The 17,587-nt window shown below is 39.6% G+C and overlaps 1 protein-coding gene across 13 annotated transcripts in view; it reads right to left on the bottom strand.

Annotated features, from left to right (window-relative positions):
- DMD (dystrophin) overlaps nt 1-17,587 on the bottom strand; it is a 2,142,101-nt gene that overhangs the window by 47,109 nt on the left and 2,077,405 nt on the right. For 10 of the 13 annotated variants that reach the window (XM_062183372.1, XM_062183379.1, XM_062183377.1 and 7 more), the window contains 7 exons: nt 16,843-17,009; nt 14,153-14,264; nt 12,683-12,819; nt 11,943-11,981; nt 7,667-7,732; nt 6,514-6,579; nt 3,713-3,871 (listed from right to left, as the gene is read on the bottom strand). In XM_062183372.1, coding sequence (XP_062039356.1) covers nt 3,713-3,871; nt 6,514-6,579; nt 7,667-7,732; nt 11,943-11,981; nt 12,683-12,819; nt 14,153-14,264; nt 16,843-17,009 — 746 coding nt within the window. The remainder of the gene's footprint in view (nt 1-3,712; nt 3,872-6,513; nt 6,580-7,666; nt 7,733-11,942; nt 11,982-12,682; nt 12,820-14,152; nt 14,265-16,842; nt 17,010-17,587) is intronic. The other 3 variants (XM_062183374.1, XM_062183380.1, XM_062183382.1) reach the window with 1 other exon arrangement.

Genomic DNA, 17,587 nt, shown 5'->3' with positions numbered 1-17,587 from the left:
TGCCTACAGTACCAGCGTCCCCTATGGGCATCGGTTTGATCCCTGCCTGCTCCATTTCTAATCTAGCTCCCTGCTTATGTGCCTGGGAAAGCAGCAGAAGATGGCCCAAGTGCTTGGTCCCCTGCTACCCACAATGGGAGACTCGGAAGAAACTCCTGGCTCCTGGCTTCAGCCTGGCCCAACTCCAGCCATTGTGGCTACTTGGGAAGTGAACCAGGCGATGAATGATCTCTTTCTCTGCCTCTACCTTTCTAGTAAAATCAATAAATCTTTAAAAAAAAAAAGAATACTTAGCAAAATTCAGTAACATATCTAGTCAGGAATGGGTCTCCAAACCTCTGTCCTTTGCTACCTCTTAGCTGTAGGTAAGTCATAACTGCAGAATAAAAGGAATACAAAACACACATAGATCTGCCAAGTTCACATCCAGAAACCTTGAGATAATCTCAATTTTAAATATCCTTTCCCATTTTCTCTCGGAGTATGCTCGTATCCCTCACTGATGTAACCCAATACTGACTTGGGAAACAGCCAGCTTGGCAGGCGCACAGGGAGGGCATCTAATGATTTCCTGGATTTCTCAGAGGACGGACAAGAAATGGCCAATTAAGGCTCCTTCAGCAACATGGAATTCAAAGGTCACAAAGACAAAGGTACAACGCTCAAGCTGCCTGGGAAGGACTTCGAGATGACAGAAGAGCATCACACAGGCTGTTTTCAGGGGCTGAACTCTGCACACATTTCTGTGGCTTTCAGCAGGAGGTGAAAATGCGACTGAGTGAAGATGAAAAGGACGCCCATGCTGACCTTTTCTCTCCTTTTAAAAAGATTTATTTATTTGAAAGGCAGAGTGACAGAGGGAGAGACAGAGAGAAATCTTCCATTCACTAGGTTCCTCCCCAAATGCTCGTCACGGTCAGGGCTGGTCCAGGCCAAAACCAGGAGCCAGGAATACCTACCAGGTCTCGCACGTGGGTAGCAGGGGCCCAAGCCCTTAGCCTCTAGTCCGCTGCCTTCCCGGGTGAAATAGCAGGGCGCTGGATCCAAGTGGAGCACCTGCCACTCAGATCAGTGCTCTAATGTGGGACACCTGCATTGCAAGTGGCAGCTTTCATCCACTGCACCGTAACGCCAGCCCCTTTACCTTTCCTTGAAGGTCAAGGTAACTTTTAGAAAGACTTGCATCAACACCAGATTCCTCATTTTTAGGTCTTTAAGTAATCCCCAAGTAAACTTTTTCTTTCTTTCAGAGGACAAATCATCCCATTCTCGGGTATCATTCAGCGTCAAGTGGTTATCACTCTACCACAAGCAGATAGATTGCTTTACTCAGGGACATTTAGTCCTCACGAAATATTCCCTCACGCTAAGACACATTGCGTGGAATACGCCACAGTCCTGTGTAAGTAACATTTACACAGAATGGCTCCTTTTTATTCCCCGGTTCAAGGCAGAGGAGGCTATTTTAAGTCAGAAAAAAATCTGGATGTGAATGGAGTTCCACTGCTGGCTGGCTGTGAAAAATGGGCGGGCTCATTCACTGAGACTGCATTTTCTCATTCACAGAAAGGAGGCTACCTCTCCTCCACAGAGCTTCTGGGAAGATTAAATGACCTAAAATACATTACAGTGCTCTGAAAAGAATAAGATGATATATCAAGGATAGTTATCAGAACTTTTTATCAACTCTCTTTGACCTAGTTGCCATGGTATGGAGGGAGAATGTGCTAACAACAAAACTGATAGAGCTCTTGACCAATGAGCTATTACACGGTGGCAATCATCATATATTACAAAAACATACATTATTCCCTACAAATTCACATCGAATTCCATTTACAATGTCAATCGCAACTTTCTCTTCCTATTTGACCTTGACTCCTACAACGATGACAGATTCAACATAAATGGATATAATGATTACTCTCAGTAAAATCAAGGAGAATGTTTCATCTACCACAGTCTTCATTTCCAAACAATCTTACATATGAGGCCCCAAATAGTGACTATTAAAACAAAACAAAATGTTCAATATGACCTCCTGGATGATACTCTTATGATATCCCTGCTATATGCTCAAGTTTTTGTCCAACATGTCCCACAATCCCATAGAATATTCATACTGTGCTATGTAGTATAGGGGACTTGAAGATAAGATTAAGCCAGCCATTGCCCCAAAGGCACTCACTATCTCATTAGGGGAAGACACTGGCAGTAACTGATAAAAAGGCAAAAACTGTCAAGGAGTTCTGGGACTACAGGGAAAAGACAGATAAGTCCCAGCTATAGGCAACTAGGGGGATTGGGATTGCACAGGGAAAGTTACTCTGAGCAAGGCCATGGGGGATGGGTAGGACTCTTGTCAGATATGGCAGTGAGGGTTGGGGGTTAGCAGCTAAGCTGAGAAGCAAGTTTGAACTTGGCCCAGAAAGTGGGTGAGAGCACGAGGTATTCAGAAATACAAGGCCCTACAGCATCGCCAGAACACAGGGAGTACAAAAGTAGATGAAGCTGAAAGAGCAGGTCAAGACAAATTTGGGGAAGGTTTTGAATGTCCAGCTGAGAGGCAAGATTTTCTTTCCTTTCTGCTTTTTCCTAAACGCAGAAATACAATGATGGCAGAGTGCCACAACGGGTCTTGGTCTGAAAGACGTGTGACTGGAGTTAGTGTGGAGGACTCCTATCGGAGGGGTGGGAGAGAGACGAATGGGAAGCCAACCAGATACAGAACCATGGTCATAGGTCAGATGTGTGAAGAGTAAGAAGGCAGGCGGTGGCAGCATAAAGGACTGGATGAATGGCAGTTTGCTTTTTCATCTGGAGGCGACACTCTCGACACTCTCCCTGAGGGTACCGGTTCTCAGCACATTGTGTTGCCTTGATTAAGGGAACCTGGTGCCTTGGGCTACACCAAAGAGATGCAATTTGAGCAATTTCTCCCTTAAAGACTTGCCCAGTGGCATGTGTCTGAAGAAGGCACACTGTGAGAAGTGATCCTGCGCCAAGGCTGTCTTAAACAAGAGGCCTGAGATGTAATCAGAGGGATACAAAAGCAAAACTCCAATGATTTGCATTCTCCTGATACCACACAACACCCCAGCTTTTTACATTTTTGTCCTCTCTGCGGCCTTTGTGAATTTTCTGTAGCCTTTTCCCTCTTCTGCAGTTTCGGCTACTTTTATGTGAACATCTTTGACAGGTCATGGCTGACAATCAGAATTATCTCACTAGTCTGCTATGACGGTGAACATAAGTAATGAATTCTGCATTTGATGATGAAAAATCAGATGAAGTAATCTGTTCCTGAATATGACCAAGTCAACGAACCTATTTTCTTAAATGGCTGAGATAGTTAACATGGCTAAACACATAATAAAAATAAAAATCATATCACCATTGAATTAAGTAACCTGCTTTGTTCTTCAATTCTCTTCTCAATTATAAAACCAAAGCCTCTGAAATACATGCAACAAATGAAATACCACCATCAGCGTTAATTCCTTCATACCTAAAATATGAATTCTTAATCGTACTAGTGCATTCATTTTCTTCTTTCATAGAGCAAAAAGAGAATCTGCAAATGGAGCTAAACAGATCATTTTAGAAAACAGTTAGACATACAGTGACGCTGAGCGAAGATTCCTGGCACTTTTCTATGTGTGCAAGTGTATGCACTCTGCATACCAATGACAAAGCTAGAAAGAAAACTCACCTGTTTTCTTCCTCAAGATCTGCTAGGATTCTCTCTAGCTCCCCTCTTTCCTCACTCTCTAAGGAAATCAAGATCTGGGCAGGACTACGAGGCTGGCTCAGGGGGGAGTCCTGGTTCAAACTTTGGCAGTAATGCTGGATTAACAAATGTTCATCATCTCTGGAAAATAAAATCAAAGGTTTTGGTTTTTTGCCCCCCTTATTTTGCTTTGAAGGTCAGGGACTCGGGTGTGTATTTGAAAATAGAAACATTTATTTGTGCTTAACAAATCATTAGACCATTTTTTCCTACTTCTGAAGACCTTTTGATACTGTTCAGGTTGTGGTCTACCATTCTATTGATGAAAGTTCAAAGTGTTTCTTGCTCAAAATTTCAAATGAAACTGATTGACCTACTTACATGGATAAATGAAAGAATTACAGAAACACTGGGCCTCTACGTTGACAGTTTAGCCAATAGTTAATATTAGAAGACATAATAACGGCTGTAAAATGCTTTTGCTACCACACCTGTCAAGATAATCTGCTCATTAGCCCACATTATTGTTGATACTAACTAGGAAAAAAAACTCCAGCCCTTAAAATAACAGAGTAAATATTTTTGTAAGTGGAAGGCAATGTACTTAAAACCTTGCTTCAGGAAACTACTTTTAACCTATGAAAGTCATGGGAGCAGGATGCTAACAATAATTACACTGCAGATAAATGATGGCTTCATTCAATTGCTGTTTAGGTAGAAAAACAAAAATGAGGGGGCGGGCAAAGGCCCTTAAGGTAAGTGATTAAAAGAGAACAGGTTTTAAGGACTAATCTTGGGGGAGAAAAGAAGGCAAAATGACTTATAGTTTGGGAGGCAGCTGCAAACTTTCTGGGAAAGTAGGAACTCTTGAATACACTGGAGAAATTACTTTCTGAATGCATGGCTCCAAGCTGCGAAAAGCCTGTTTACCTCGAAGTTCTAAGAACTTCATTCTGTTCTTAATGAGAGGCCAAAGCTCTTTGTTTCTGGTTACATATCGTGCAGATGAAACGTTCACATTCTCCTCTCTGTAATTACTTCAAGATGAAAAAAATCACATATTCAGCCAAAAGTTCTCCCGCTTTAAATTATCTTAGTCCATCAAGCCAGATAACTGGTTGAGATGTGAGAAGTGGACTAAAAACAATTATGGGATATTAGAAATAAATATTGAAGTGAAAATCCACCAAACCTACTCCTAAAAATACTATAATTTTTACTATTGTACACTAAGTCAAAACAGATTTTATGTCCTCAGAATGTGCTAAACTTTGCTGAAAAATGAAACAAAAGCAGTTTTGCCACCTATCTAATTTATTCTCCCTCTTCCCATATTGTAATCTTATGGTGAGAATTTCTCACATTTCATTATAACATTAGTTGCAGTGAAGCTTTTTTTTTTTTTTTACTATTCTGAGGCAATTTTAATGAATGGCAGCCATCGTCACTTAGACACAAACTGAATTCGAGTGTGCTAGAGCTTCTAATATCAAAATCTGTGGGCCAAAGAAGCCAAATCATTCAAGCCATTTACGTCTGGTTGGTTCTTTGGTCACATGATTCCCGGCCATAGTATTTTAAATATGAATACTTTCCCTGTAGCCACAAAATAGAATGCACCACAGTTACACGTTTGAGGAAAAGGCCGTTATTTCGTTTGTGTCAAGTAACTAAGCCATGCACGAATGCCCGAGTGTTGCCTTGATTTTGTGTTATTACCTTGATTGCCTTTATGTGCCAGATGAGAAGGTCTATGCTCAGGTCTTCAATAACGAGTTATAATTAAATGCCACTTTGATAGTTCTTCTTTTAGCCTATTCTTTAGAAAGTCCCTTTTCTTATCTGAGCATGACTTTGGGTTGCCAAACCAACCACATACAATAAATTTTCCATTCTTCCCTTTGCCTATATTCTCCATGACGAGACGGTGAGACATCCCTAACTTACCAAGCTAAAAGCATCACTGTACTTTGACTAGATTCCTTCCCTCTAAATTATTTCAGTTGGCAGATCCTTATGTTTTCCTTCATATCTGCTTCATAATCTGCTTTCTCCATGCCAGGCCCTGGTCAGCACTTACTTGGTCCATGGAAATGTTCCTCTGTGTTCCATACTGTGACTACTGCCCTTACTCCACAGAGAACCTTCAGCTGCCCCACCAGGGCTATGTTCTCTGTCACTTTCAGTACCACTCTCTCCTTCCTTAATGTTGGACAGGGCTGGCTTATCACCTCACTAAGAAACACAGACCAGCATTTGTATCTCCTCTTCTGGAAACCCTTAGCAAGATTCCCTCAGTTTATTAACCTTGTGAAGATGCTACATCACAAAAATCCACTTCTTTGGATTTCTGTAGGACAATGTCCAAGTAACCTATCCTATGGGAAGAGCAATGCTATACCATGATCCCATTTCTCTAGGACTGGAGAAAAAACTACTTAGCCATCACTTCAAAATTAATATTCTATCCCTTTAATTATCTGGCAGGTTTGAGCAAAGATTAAGAATTTAATGTAAGTATTTGGGATTCTGCATTCTGTAATGATATGATGCTAAATAAGTCTAAATGAGAATAAGGCAAACTATTTTTGCTACTGCACTAATGCCAGAACTTGGATGAGCTCATTCCTATTGAGAGTTAAAGAAAAAAGGTAAATGAATGGCTCCTTGAAAGATCAAATGAATATGACGCTAATTCCTATAACCTGTGCTGTCCTACCTCTAAATCCCTCAAAGCAATTTCATTGTCAGGAACATTTTGTAAAAAGAGATGGGATACTTACATGCTCTCATTAGGAGAGATGCTATCATTTAGATAAGATCCATTGCTGTTTTCCATTTCTGCTAGCCTGATAAAAAACGTAAAAGCTCATTAAAACTTATGACTTCTTAGAATCTATTCAAGACCTAATCGAACATTCCTGAAAACTAAAAGGTAAATCATGGCAAGAGGAGAAAGGAATCCTTCAAATTAGAGGATGTGTGTGTTGGCTTAACCATTCGAGACAGTGTGTGGTAGACCACAGCTGGGTAGTAGCTTACATTTATGACACAAGTTCTAAAGGAGGTTTTTATTTTGTTGTTTTGCCCACAGACTGAGCTTCCTTTCCTTGAGAACAGGTCATTGTCTTCACAAGAAAAGCTTCCCTAACAACAAATGCACTCTGTCCCTTCTGCTACCCCTTGCCTTTGAAGACAATGAATGCTTTCCCCTGATGGCAGACTCTCATAGCGAATGCTTTCCGTGACTGGTAGACATGCCCAGCAGTTAGATATTGATAAAGGACAGAGTCCCAGTAAGCTCTCTGAATGTTCTGCTACCAAATTTTACCTTTAACGATCTCCTTCCCCTCAGACAATACGTCTTTCTCAAACTAAAAAACGTTAACCAAACTCTTACAGATTTAACAGGCATAAGATACTTTACAATTAGCAATTCAGCTTTTAGGTACAAAAATCCGGTCAAACATAAAGAAGTTGGGATAGAAAGGTCCAGGGATTAGGAAAATTAATTATTCTCTTCTTTACATTCTATCACGTGAAATAAACACACAAACAGAAAGCCGACGCTTTCATAGTCTCCACATAGCACAGTATCATTTCTTCATATAGTAATGTCTAGTCTAGTGGTTTTCTAAGCAGGTTAGGTGATTTGTAAGCCAATTTAGTAAATGTGTTCAGTATACAAAGCATAACAAGGCTACCAGAAATGTTTAAAGGCCAGGGTTCGGAAAGATTTTTCTGGACTCATGTTCCTGTTGGTGTCCAAAAACAACATGCAGTGGAATGGCATGCACGTTAGAGGGCAAGCTGATTAGTAGCAATCAGACAAGATTGGGGAAGACAGAAAAGATCTGTTTAATAGTATTAGAGGTTAGCTTTCCTTGGTTAGTTATTTCAATCAATTATTGGCCTGGCATTCAACTAGTCTCATACCTGCTAGCATAGTGTTCAATGCGTGAATGAGTATCATCGTGTGAAAGTTGAGGGGACGAGGCAGGCCTATAAGGCAGAAAATGTGATTAGTCACAGATACCATCCATTAATGGAGAAAAAGAAAACCCCACCACACAGTTGTAATAGACATGGTCTAGAATGCTTTGATTCTAATTCTATGGATAATGTACACATTTGGTTGTTCCTGGAGCTTAGATATCAAGTATTTTAAATTCAGGTTTGAGAGGTGATTTTTCATACTTATGCTTTTCTGAAAAGCCATAAAGAGAGACCAAACATTTCTCTACAAAGTTTGGATTACAAAAAAGGCTGGGAGAGACGATTTCTATGGAGCATTTTGTCCTGCTACCTTGTAATTTCTTATATGCTATAGTTCTCAAATTGTGTAGGCACTATGTGGTTTAAAAATGTAAACAGTTTATACCTGTGCCATTTATTCACTGCCTTTTTAATGAATGGAAACTGGATGTTTGCCTACTACATCAACAGTCGATAGTTTTAATTTCAAAGAGGCTACTCTGGTCCAAGACTTCTTAATGGTCCACATATCAAGTTCTCTTGGTCTGTAATTTTGTAAAGAGGGAATACAGCTACTAGTTTAGCAGCAGGTCCCCACTGACTTTTTACAACAAAACAGAGTGACTCAAAACTATATGGTGACGTTTTACAAAGGAATCTGCACATTCAGTAGCATGTTACAATTATCTGCACTAGTTCTTGTTTAGGGATACCATGGTGCCAAAATACAGATGGGAAGAGGAGAGAATTAGGATGAGTCGTCTACGCTTTTTGTATCTAAAAACCTACCTTTTCTTAGCTGCACAGGCTACACGTTTAGTAAACACTGTTTCATTCTTTCATATCCAATCCGTTAATTATCCTTGAAGTTTTTATAATATACTCTGGATTAACATTAGGGATTAAAAAATAATTTGTTCTGAAAACCAGTTTGGCCTGGTGCATTTTGTTTTCTTTGGACTAGGACAAAAGGTCTCTTCCATTTCTCTCCCGACAGAAATCCCTTCCGTAGAGGCATGAACTCACAAGTCAACCATAATGCATTCAATAAGGACTTTGCTTTAGCCCACTGTCCAAGTAGCATTCAAGGACTTGGTCTTAACGGTAGCAAGCATGTTTGTTTTTTCTTACAATTAAAAAAAGAAAACATTACTTGTAGCTAAGCTTACATAAGAAATGTGCTGCCATTTCCCATTTCTTAATGAAGACACACTATCATAAGATAATCTCAACACACCACAGCAAGTAACTATAGAGCTGTAAGTCTTTCCTGAGAGAGAAAGGTCTTACTTGTGAAACCAACGTTATCTGGATCAAGCATAATGATAATCAAATTGTAATGAATTACAGACATTTAAGTTGTTAGGAGGAATCAAAAGGATGATCACCCAAGTTAACAGGCAGATCCAAAGACTCTTCTGTATAGTTTTGGAGAGTTAATATACTAATTTTCTCAAATATAGAAATAATTCATTATTTGAAAAAAATGCTGTGGCTAGATTTCATTTAATACTTGGGTTATTTGGCTTATATACACTATCTTCTAGAAAGGATCAGTCTTCTGACTTTGCATTTTTTATAAGCTAAAAGCCTACCATTAAGGAAAATATTTTTTTTCCTTCTAATAGCTTCTACCCTGTTAGTGTTTAGAAGAAAGAAAACTTGAGGCTTTAGAACATAACTACACCAAGAAAAGCAGGCATGTAAATCTAAAACACTTGAATACCATCTTACATAGAAAATCTTAATTCAGAGCTTTAATTCTTAGCCTCAAGGATAATTTCATGTTATTTTTCTTATTAATATACATAGCACCTATCACAGCATGCATAAGCACAGGAACTCATAATAACCAGAAATCTTAAAACGTATGCACTAAAAGAGACACTTATTAAGGTAGTAAATGAGCCAAACGGGAGAACTGGTCAGAGAAGAATCATTTAAAAACCATGAATCGGCAAAAAGACAAAACCACTTAGCCTAGAAACAAAACTAAGTGCAAAGCCCTCAAAACCACGGCCAAAGGAAGGTGATAATATTGTTTGTGCTCGTCATGTCCTAAATACAAGACCAGATAGCCAGAAGGATTACTTCCTGCTACCCATGATCACCTACTCCACCCACCATCATCTTCTCTTTTGTGAAAACTCCATTAATAAGTTTTCATTCCTGTAGTTTTCTAAGCAGAATAGCTCAAAAAACAGTGTTTGATGGTCTTACTTATGGACATGCAATATAAAAGGCCTTTGGTAGGTTTAGTTTAAAAATAGTTGACAAATACAAGCAAATAAGCATATTGTAGGAAAAACAAAAGATCTGTATCTCAGGAAACTTTCAAGTCCTCTGATCCATATTAAATGGATTAAATGTTGTCGTCATCATAGGATTTGTTAACATCAGATAGCTAGACTTCTTGCAAAATAAAACACGTTAGGACATGGCTGTCTGCCTGAATAGGACAGATTTACAATAGATTGCATGCATTAGTTATAATCTTTTGAGTAAAGACTTTAAGAAAATTAATGGTATTAAAAAGAAAACAGGGACTTTGCTGGGTTTCTCCTTCTCGAAAGCAGCATCTTCCACTACTTCTGAACAATCTAACAAGCTTTTTCTAAAAACAAAAATGGAGTGGGTATTTCAGGTGAGACGGTATTCTAACAAAGCATGTAGGTATTTCAAAGTTTGAGACAAGCATCTTATACTTTAAATAAGTGACTTGAAACTGATTCTCATGACTTTTTTTTTTTCATTAACTTCTATGTAGCTTCTTCTTTCAAGGAACTGTTACTCTATCACTTTTGTGCTACCTTTATCTGTGCATTTAAAAAATTATTCTTTTGCATATTTTTCTTTTGGATTTCTTACTTGGTCAAATTTATTCCAACACAGAGCAAATCCATTACTTATCAGGACCCCATCAAGCTCAGGACTACAGTATATCAATTGTTTTTAAGTTTCTTATTTATGAAAGCTTCTAACTTCTATAAACAAGTGGACTACCTGGGCTAGGGAAAACAATGCCTAATAGGCAGGGAACATATTTGAGTCTAAATTACTTCCCAAATTGTTTAAGCATGATGATTAAAGGAATTAGATAATTCACTATGTATAGCTACCATGTCTGAAAATGAAGGGACACAGTAATAGAGTTCTTGCAGAGAAAAGGTAAGCGTTCTACTTTCTTTTGGCCAATAAAGCCTCAAAATAAACCTGAATTAACATTTACATTTATCACTACAGGGTTCAAAAAAAGGATCTAGTTTAAATTAAATTACATGGTAGAACAATTTTTAAAAGATCCAATAAAAATAAATTGAATTCTTACATAACTTTCTCTTACAAACTGGTCATTTCCCCATATATATAATATACAGTCATCCGACTTTAAGTATTTTAATAAGGCATACTTCAATATATTAAACGTTTATTATAAAATACAACATATAACTTTAAAACAGGTACACTGTGTTTGCTAGGATACAAATCAAAGGCCCTAAAAAGAGTAAGATGAGTAAGTCAATCTGTTGCTAACTAACATTAGTATTATTCATACACACCAATAGTGATTTTTAAAAAAGCCTATAGTACACTTGCCTCCTAGTGTAAATGTGTAACTGTTTATGAGCTGAATAGTTAGTTTTGCAGAGGAAGCAAAGTGAGCTCAATTCAAAATTTAAAAGCCCATGTAGATAGATTAGTAAAATAGCATGGCATAACCTGATAAAAAGTCCACACACCTCACTCAAGTTATTCAATCAACTCAGTATCATATCCTAAAAAAAATACTGATTTTTCAAAAGTCCACTTATAACAGGCCCCAAGAAATAAACCATTACCCTTCTGAAGGTCCTAGCACGTGAAATCTCAAGAAACATGGTTACAGAATGCTATCATAGACCCAAGAGGCTCTTGTTTGCTTATACTGAAGAAATGTATAAACACGTCTCCCAGACATGCAACTAAAACCCCAATAATTCCTTTGATATTCATTTGACTCAGGCCAGGCTTTCTGCTGGTTAGAATTTCACCAGGTGCAGGACCTGAAGAGCCCATTCTGATTCTCCTGATCTAGTAGATGGCACTCAAAAAGTCTTAGCAAGAGAAGGAAAAAGAATCAAAAATGAAAGAAGAGAAATCAATGTGTCTTTAAAACAAAATACAAGAACAGAAGAAAAAACAAATCAAGCGAGCAGATGTGTTGGCGGTAGCAGCACCCTTCAGCGAAAGTACTCACGCAGAATCTACCGGCCAGAAGTTGATCAGAGTAACGGGACTGCAAAACAAAAACATGAAGTGGTGAAGAGAGACACAAGCAAACTCAGCCACAAAAAAATTACCGAAAGGTCAAAATAAATCAAATCAAATCAAATCAAACCAATTAAGTGTGAACCATGGGAAGCAACAGGCAAATAAAGGTGGAAAGAGAATTAAAAGGGAAAAAAAAAATCCAGTTGTGTGACTGCCATCAGAGTTATGGGGAAAAAACGAGCAGAAAGCTTTAAAAAGGTGAAGATAGCATCAGTTTGATCATGAGAATCATGACTACTTACTTGAGGTAACTGCCTGTGACTATATTTTCTCTCAAGTAGAACAGTGACTAGAAATGACCAGTCAGATACCCATACAAAAAGACACACATCTACTGATTTGTGAGGGAAGAAACTCAAAATGAAATATTGGGAGTCACTCATTTGTAAACAGTCTCATATTTCTTAAAAGCCTTGTAAAGCAATCAATGCAATAAGCACCCCCCCCCGGCCCCGCCCTCAGGATGAGAGTTTATCTTTAGGGAAAGGTGATTGTTAAGACATGAGGACATGGCAATGGAACATCAGCTTGATCTTCTGCTTTCAGCTAAAGTAATCTTAAAGAGAGTGAAGAGACTGTTTGCATTTTGGAGTGAAGGAGGGTATTCAACTGAGAGGAGTTCAGATACATCGAATGAGAGTCTGTCTGGCCTTAGCCACTACTCACGTTTCCATGTTGTCCCCCTCTAAGACAGTCTGCACTGGCAGGTAGCCCATTCGGGGATGCTTCGCAAAATACCTTTTGGTTCGAAATTTGTTTTTTAGTACCTTGGCAAAATCGCGAACATCTTCTCCTGATGTAGTCTGAAAAGGCAATCACAGTGAAAAGAGCTTTAGGAGAGTCTGCTTTGAAAACAAATGGCCATGCTAGCTTTTTTTTTTGCCTCATGGCACTTGTTCTGTAATGGAGGGTGGGGATGATGAGCAAGGACTTTGGAAGCAGGCCTCGCTTTTAGTAACATGGGTGAGTTACCTCTCCAATGCTCCAATCAAATGCAAATGGGGAAAAGTGTGGTTTCTTAATAAGTTGTTGTGAGGAACAAATGAGGTATACAAGTTAGCAGGAAGCCCAGTAAATGCCAAGTTATAGAGGTCTGAAGGTTCAAAAACTGATCTGAAGTTTTACCACACTTTATGGTCTTTTAAAAATGATTTAGTCCGCAATGATACCATGTTTCACCCACCGAGTATGTCTATGTTCTCCATCCCTGACTCCCTGTCTAAGAGGAAGAATAGTTGAGAAAGATAATTAAATACCAGGGAGGCTCATTGTGATGATGAGAGAAATGCTCCAACAGAACTTCTCACCACCCTTTGATGTGTACAGGAACCACCTGCAAATCTTGCTAAACGGCAAGCTTTAATTGAGAACGACAGGAGCGGGGCCTAAGGTTCTGCAGTTCCAATAAGCTGCCAGGTAACAGCTGTGTTGCTGGCCAATGGATCATACGTTGACAAGCCAGCATCTAGAGTTGACAGAACATACGATTTTTACCCAAGTCTGTCTGACCCCAAAGTCTATGCCCTAGCCATTTCACCAGTGATTTTTCAAAGTGTGACTAGCCACTGAACATTTTGCTGAAATGGTATTTGAGAAGGCTCCACCTCTTACTTGTACTGGAATAAAGGTAATAATTCCTATTGCAGACAGAATAGATTCAAAGGTAAACATCAAGCATTCGGTTGGCAGGCGTTAGTATACAACAGACACTGAAAAGTGTTGAGATATAAAACAGACAAAAGGTGATTGAAAGTGGTAGGTTATGAAGCTTCGGGAGCTCACACATCACACGGACACTCAACATGCCATACGGTCAGAAGACCTCCTCACACACTCTCTAGGGCTGTGCAAAAACACTTGTGCAAACGTCTTCTAGGACCCATTCCAGCAGAGGAAAACCCTAGTCACTCACAGAGTGGAATTCATTGAGTGCCTATCAAATTCCACGTGTGTCAGGTATTGCTGTTGGTACCAGGGATGGGGAAAATCCGAGACCTTAGAATGCAGAGCCACTTTAGGTGGCAGGTACCTGGGGAACTTCTAAATTACAGCATTTCACATGATCTGCAGGACTGTCCAAAGCTGCAGTCCATGCCAGGTGAAGCAGCTCTAACGTGCGGGATGCATCTAACTTACCGGAGTGCAATATTCCACCATGGGATAGTGCATTTTATGGCCTTTAGCAACTCGACCAGAAAAAAAGCAGCTTTGGCAGATGTCATAATTAAAGTGCTTTAGACTCCTGTACCTGATAAAGAAAAAAAAAATACACACATGTGTTTCTTCATATCAAATTGCCCAAGAACACTCTTTAATAAGCCACCTACCACATTGTCTTAATGCTAGAAACAGAATGTAATGTTCATTAGTCCCACAAGGTAAGTGATTAACTTCCGATCTCCAGATTTCTCTGGTGCCTCTCCTACAGTATTGAAACGTTTTGGCAGAAAGATTTTCCTATAAACATATGGAAGGAGGGAAGAAAAACTCAGCTCTTACTGAAACTCCAGGAGGAACTCTTTCAAATGAAGTAGGAAGGTATTGGCAAATTTCCAGTCTTTAGAAGACCAAATACTTGAATTTGAAAGAACTTCCAGGAGAGACAGATTGATGCACTGCATGCCCCTACCCACCATGGGGACAAAAGTTTTCTGAAACAATTTTTTTTTTAAATTATAAGGAGGAAGCAATCTCATAAGACAAAAGAAACTTCAACAAGAACTCTCAATTAAAATGAGAGTTTACTTACATTTTCTGAGTGGCTAACATAATTCATCTGCAATTAACTACTTGGACCATCTTTTCTCCACCCCCCCCCCCCGCCAAAAATCCCTTCTGATACTACCCAAGTGATAACTGAAGCCCCAAGGAAAGACAAAATATGGATTAGATCAAAGGCTGTACAACATGTAAATACTAGGCAGTACATTTCCTCCTATTCTCACAATACTGTATTCTTTGTTGCATACTCCTCCTGCTCAGATAAGAGCCTGAGCCAACTCAAACAAACACATTCCTTATGTCACATATGTGAAAGTGAGAAGAGAAGCTACCTTTTTTAGATCCCAACCATCTTCAAGAGAGGGAAAGGAAGAAAGAGAAGAGACGATTCCTAAAATAATCTAATTTGATAAGGGAAAAAAAATTGGAGGTGAAAATGCTCTCTTGCATCTTCCAAAGCATTCTCCTTCTTTATTTTGTAAAATTTTCCCTTGCATCCACATCGGACTAGCTAAGGATGGTGAGAAAGACAAGCGAGGCAATGCAGTCCCCGAGGCTGCTCGCTTCCCAGCCCCATGGCACCATTCTTCTTTTCCCAAAACCAGGAAGGAAGGGAAGTGGTTGCTGGGCACTCCACTGCCCTCTGCTACGACATGGAAATGTTAATTGTCCTACCTCATCTTTCTTACCTTCCCAACCACTCACTGCGGACTATCTAGGCTTCAGCAAGCTCTGCAGGCTTTTGTAAAGCCGCTTTGTAAACAGCAAGGGCAAACGAGCACCGTGAATACATTGCATAGAAATGGTTCAGGGCAGTTATTAAGGAATAAGTAACAAAGCACATGTGAGTATCACTAGAAATGGGTATTAGCTTCCACGTGGATTCTGCACAGGCATAAACTGTATAGCTAGTTTACAACTCTGTGGCTACTCATCACCATGGAAACCTTGAAGGTGATCCAGTTGTTTAAGGACATCATTATTTCAGAATTAGGATTTATGACTATGATTAAAATAAGATACAATAATTCATTTTAAAAATATACCCTGTTATCATAAACAGATTTAACAGTCGACTATTTTCCATGACATTTTAAGAATATTAATCTGTCATTTGTCTTCTCTTTCACTTTAAAAGAAATGCTTATTTATTTATTTGAAAGGCAGAGTGACAGAGAGAGAGACAGAGAGAGAGAGAGAGAGAGAGAGAGAGAGAGAAAGAGAAAGAGAATGAGAGAGAATGAGTATCTTCCATATGCTGGTTCACTTCCCAAATAGCCAAAACAGTGAGGCCTGGGTCAGGCCAAAGCCAGGAGCCAGAGTCTCCCACATGGGTGGCAGGGATCCAAGTCCTTGAGCCATCACCTGCTGCTTCCCAACATGTGCTTTAGCAGGAAACTGGATCAGAAGTAGAACTGGGCAGCGGGTACGCCCCTGTCTTTCATTTCTAAATTTATAAGGAAAGTACTTTTTTAGCTCCTTTATGAATCTTTGATTTACTAGCATACTTTTCATTCCTTTTGAAGTTCACCAGGACACTATGCTAAACATTTGATGAAATTCACAGATAAAGATGTAAGTTCTAGGATACTTGATTCAATTCCAGTTACTTAAGGGGGGGAAACGTGATGCAAAGGAAATAAGACACTGAGCTACCATGATGGTTCCTCCAAAAAGAGAATACTCTCTTAGTTTTATAACTGATTCTTGGAGAGTTTCTATAAACAGAAAGGCCCATGGAAAAAGAAATAGATGGTAAAAATATTTTGGTTCCAGAAAGGAGGCGGTACAGTTCATCTGCATGCCTTGGACACACAAACAGCTCTGTAGACCCAGGCGCTCAGTCCTGTTCAACCAAAAATGGGGCTCTGAAGAGTGAAGGTGGAAGGAGACACCTGCCTAGTGAGTCAGACCCACCAAAATACCTCAGCGACCAGAGGAGTGCCAGGGATGATGGATGGCCCAGTCAGACCCACTTCCCTCCGACTTTGGAGAGGAACAAACTAGCAACGACTGGCACAGGAGATGAAGGATCGAATCACACAAAGGTGAGAGATGACAAGGGGGGTGGGGGGAGAGAGTGCCTTTGGTTTGGTTCCTAATACCTGAATCCAATGATCGGACACTCCTTGCAGATGTTACACTTGGCCTGATGCTTGGCAGTTTCCGCAGCAGCCACTCTGTGCAGGACAGGCAGCCACACCATGGACTGGGGTTCCAGTCTCATCCAGTCCAGGAAAAGGGCTGCTTCAATCTCGGGCTTATTATTGGCCTGCAAAGACAGGGAGGGAGAGAAACAAGGTCAGAGCAGGGGGAGAGAGTAAAGACGATGGTTGAAGTACTAAGTTAGAAGAAAAATAAAGAACCATAGGTGCACAGGGTGGCCTATTGTTCAAAGCACCCTTCTGCAAATGTCTCCTTAACATCCACAAGAGCCACCTGCCCCTAAGGCTTCAATAAACTGCCATTACCCTTCCTGGTTACTAGATGACAAGATAACAAAAACAAATTCAACAGACAGGACCATAAAACAAAATCCACACCTCAGTGAACTATATTTACCTCCAGTTTTTGAACAAATACATAAAAGTTAGCCAGAAATAAAATTTTACTGATAAAATTTCAAGGAGAAAAAAAAAACTCAACTTGGAAACTATTGATTCCTTTTATTCTAGGGAATCTACTTTTCATGGAATCATAAACAGAGGCTTCCAAATTCATCTGGTTCCAAAGGCATATTTTACAGACAACAGAACTAACTAGCAGGAGAGTTGCTATCAGGATCCAAATCTCCTGGCCTTGCACTATTTGCATGGTGCCTTGTTGTTTCTGTCTCTCCCTCTATTCTTT

The sequence above is a fragment of the Lepus europaeus genome, chromosome X (assembly GCF_033115175.1).
Source record: "Lepus europaeus isolate LE1 chromosome X, mLepTim1.pri, whole genome shotgun sequence".
Taxonomy (NCBI): domain Eukaryota; kingdom Metazoa; phylum Chordata; class Mammalia; order Lagomorpha; family Leporidae; genus Lepus; species Lepus europaeus.
Note: the sequence above shows the minus strand (reverse complement) of the source record. Positions and strands in the feature narration are given on the sequence as shown.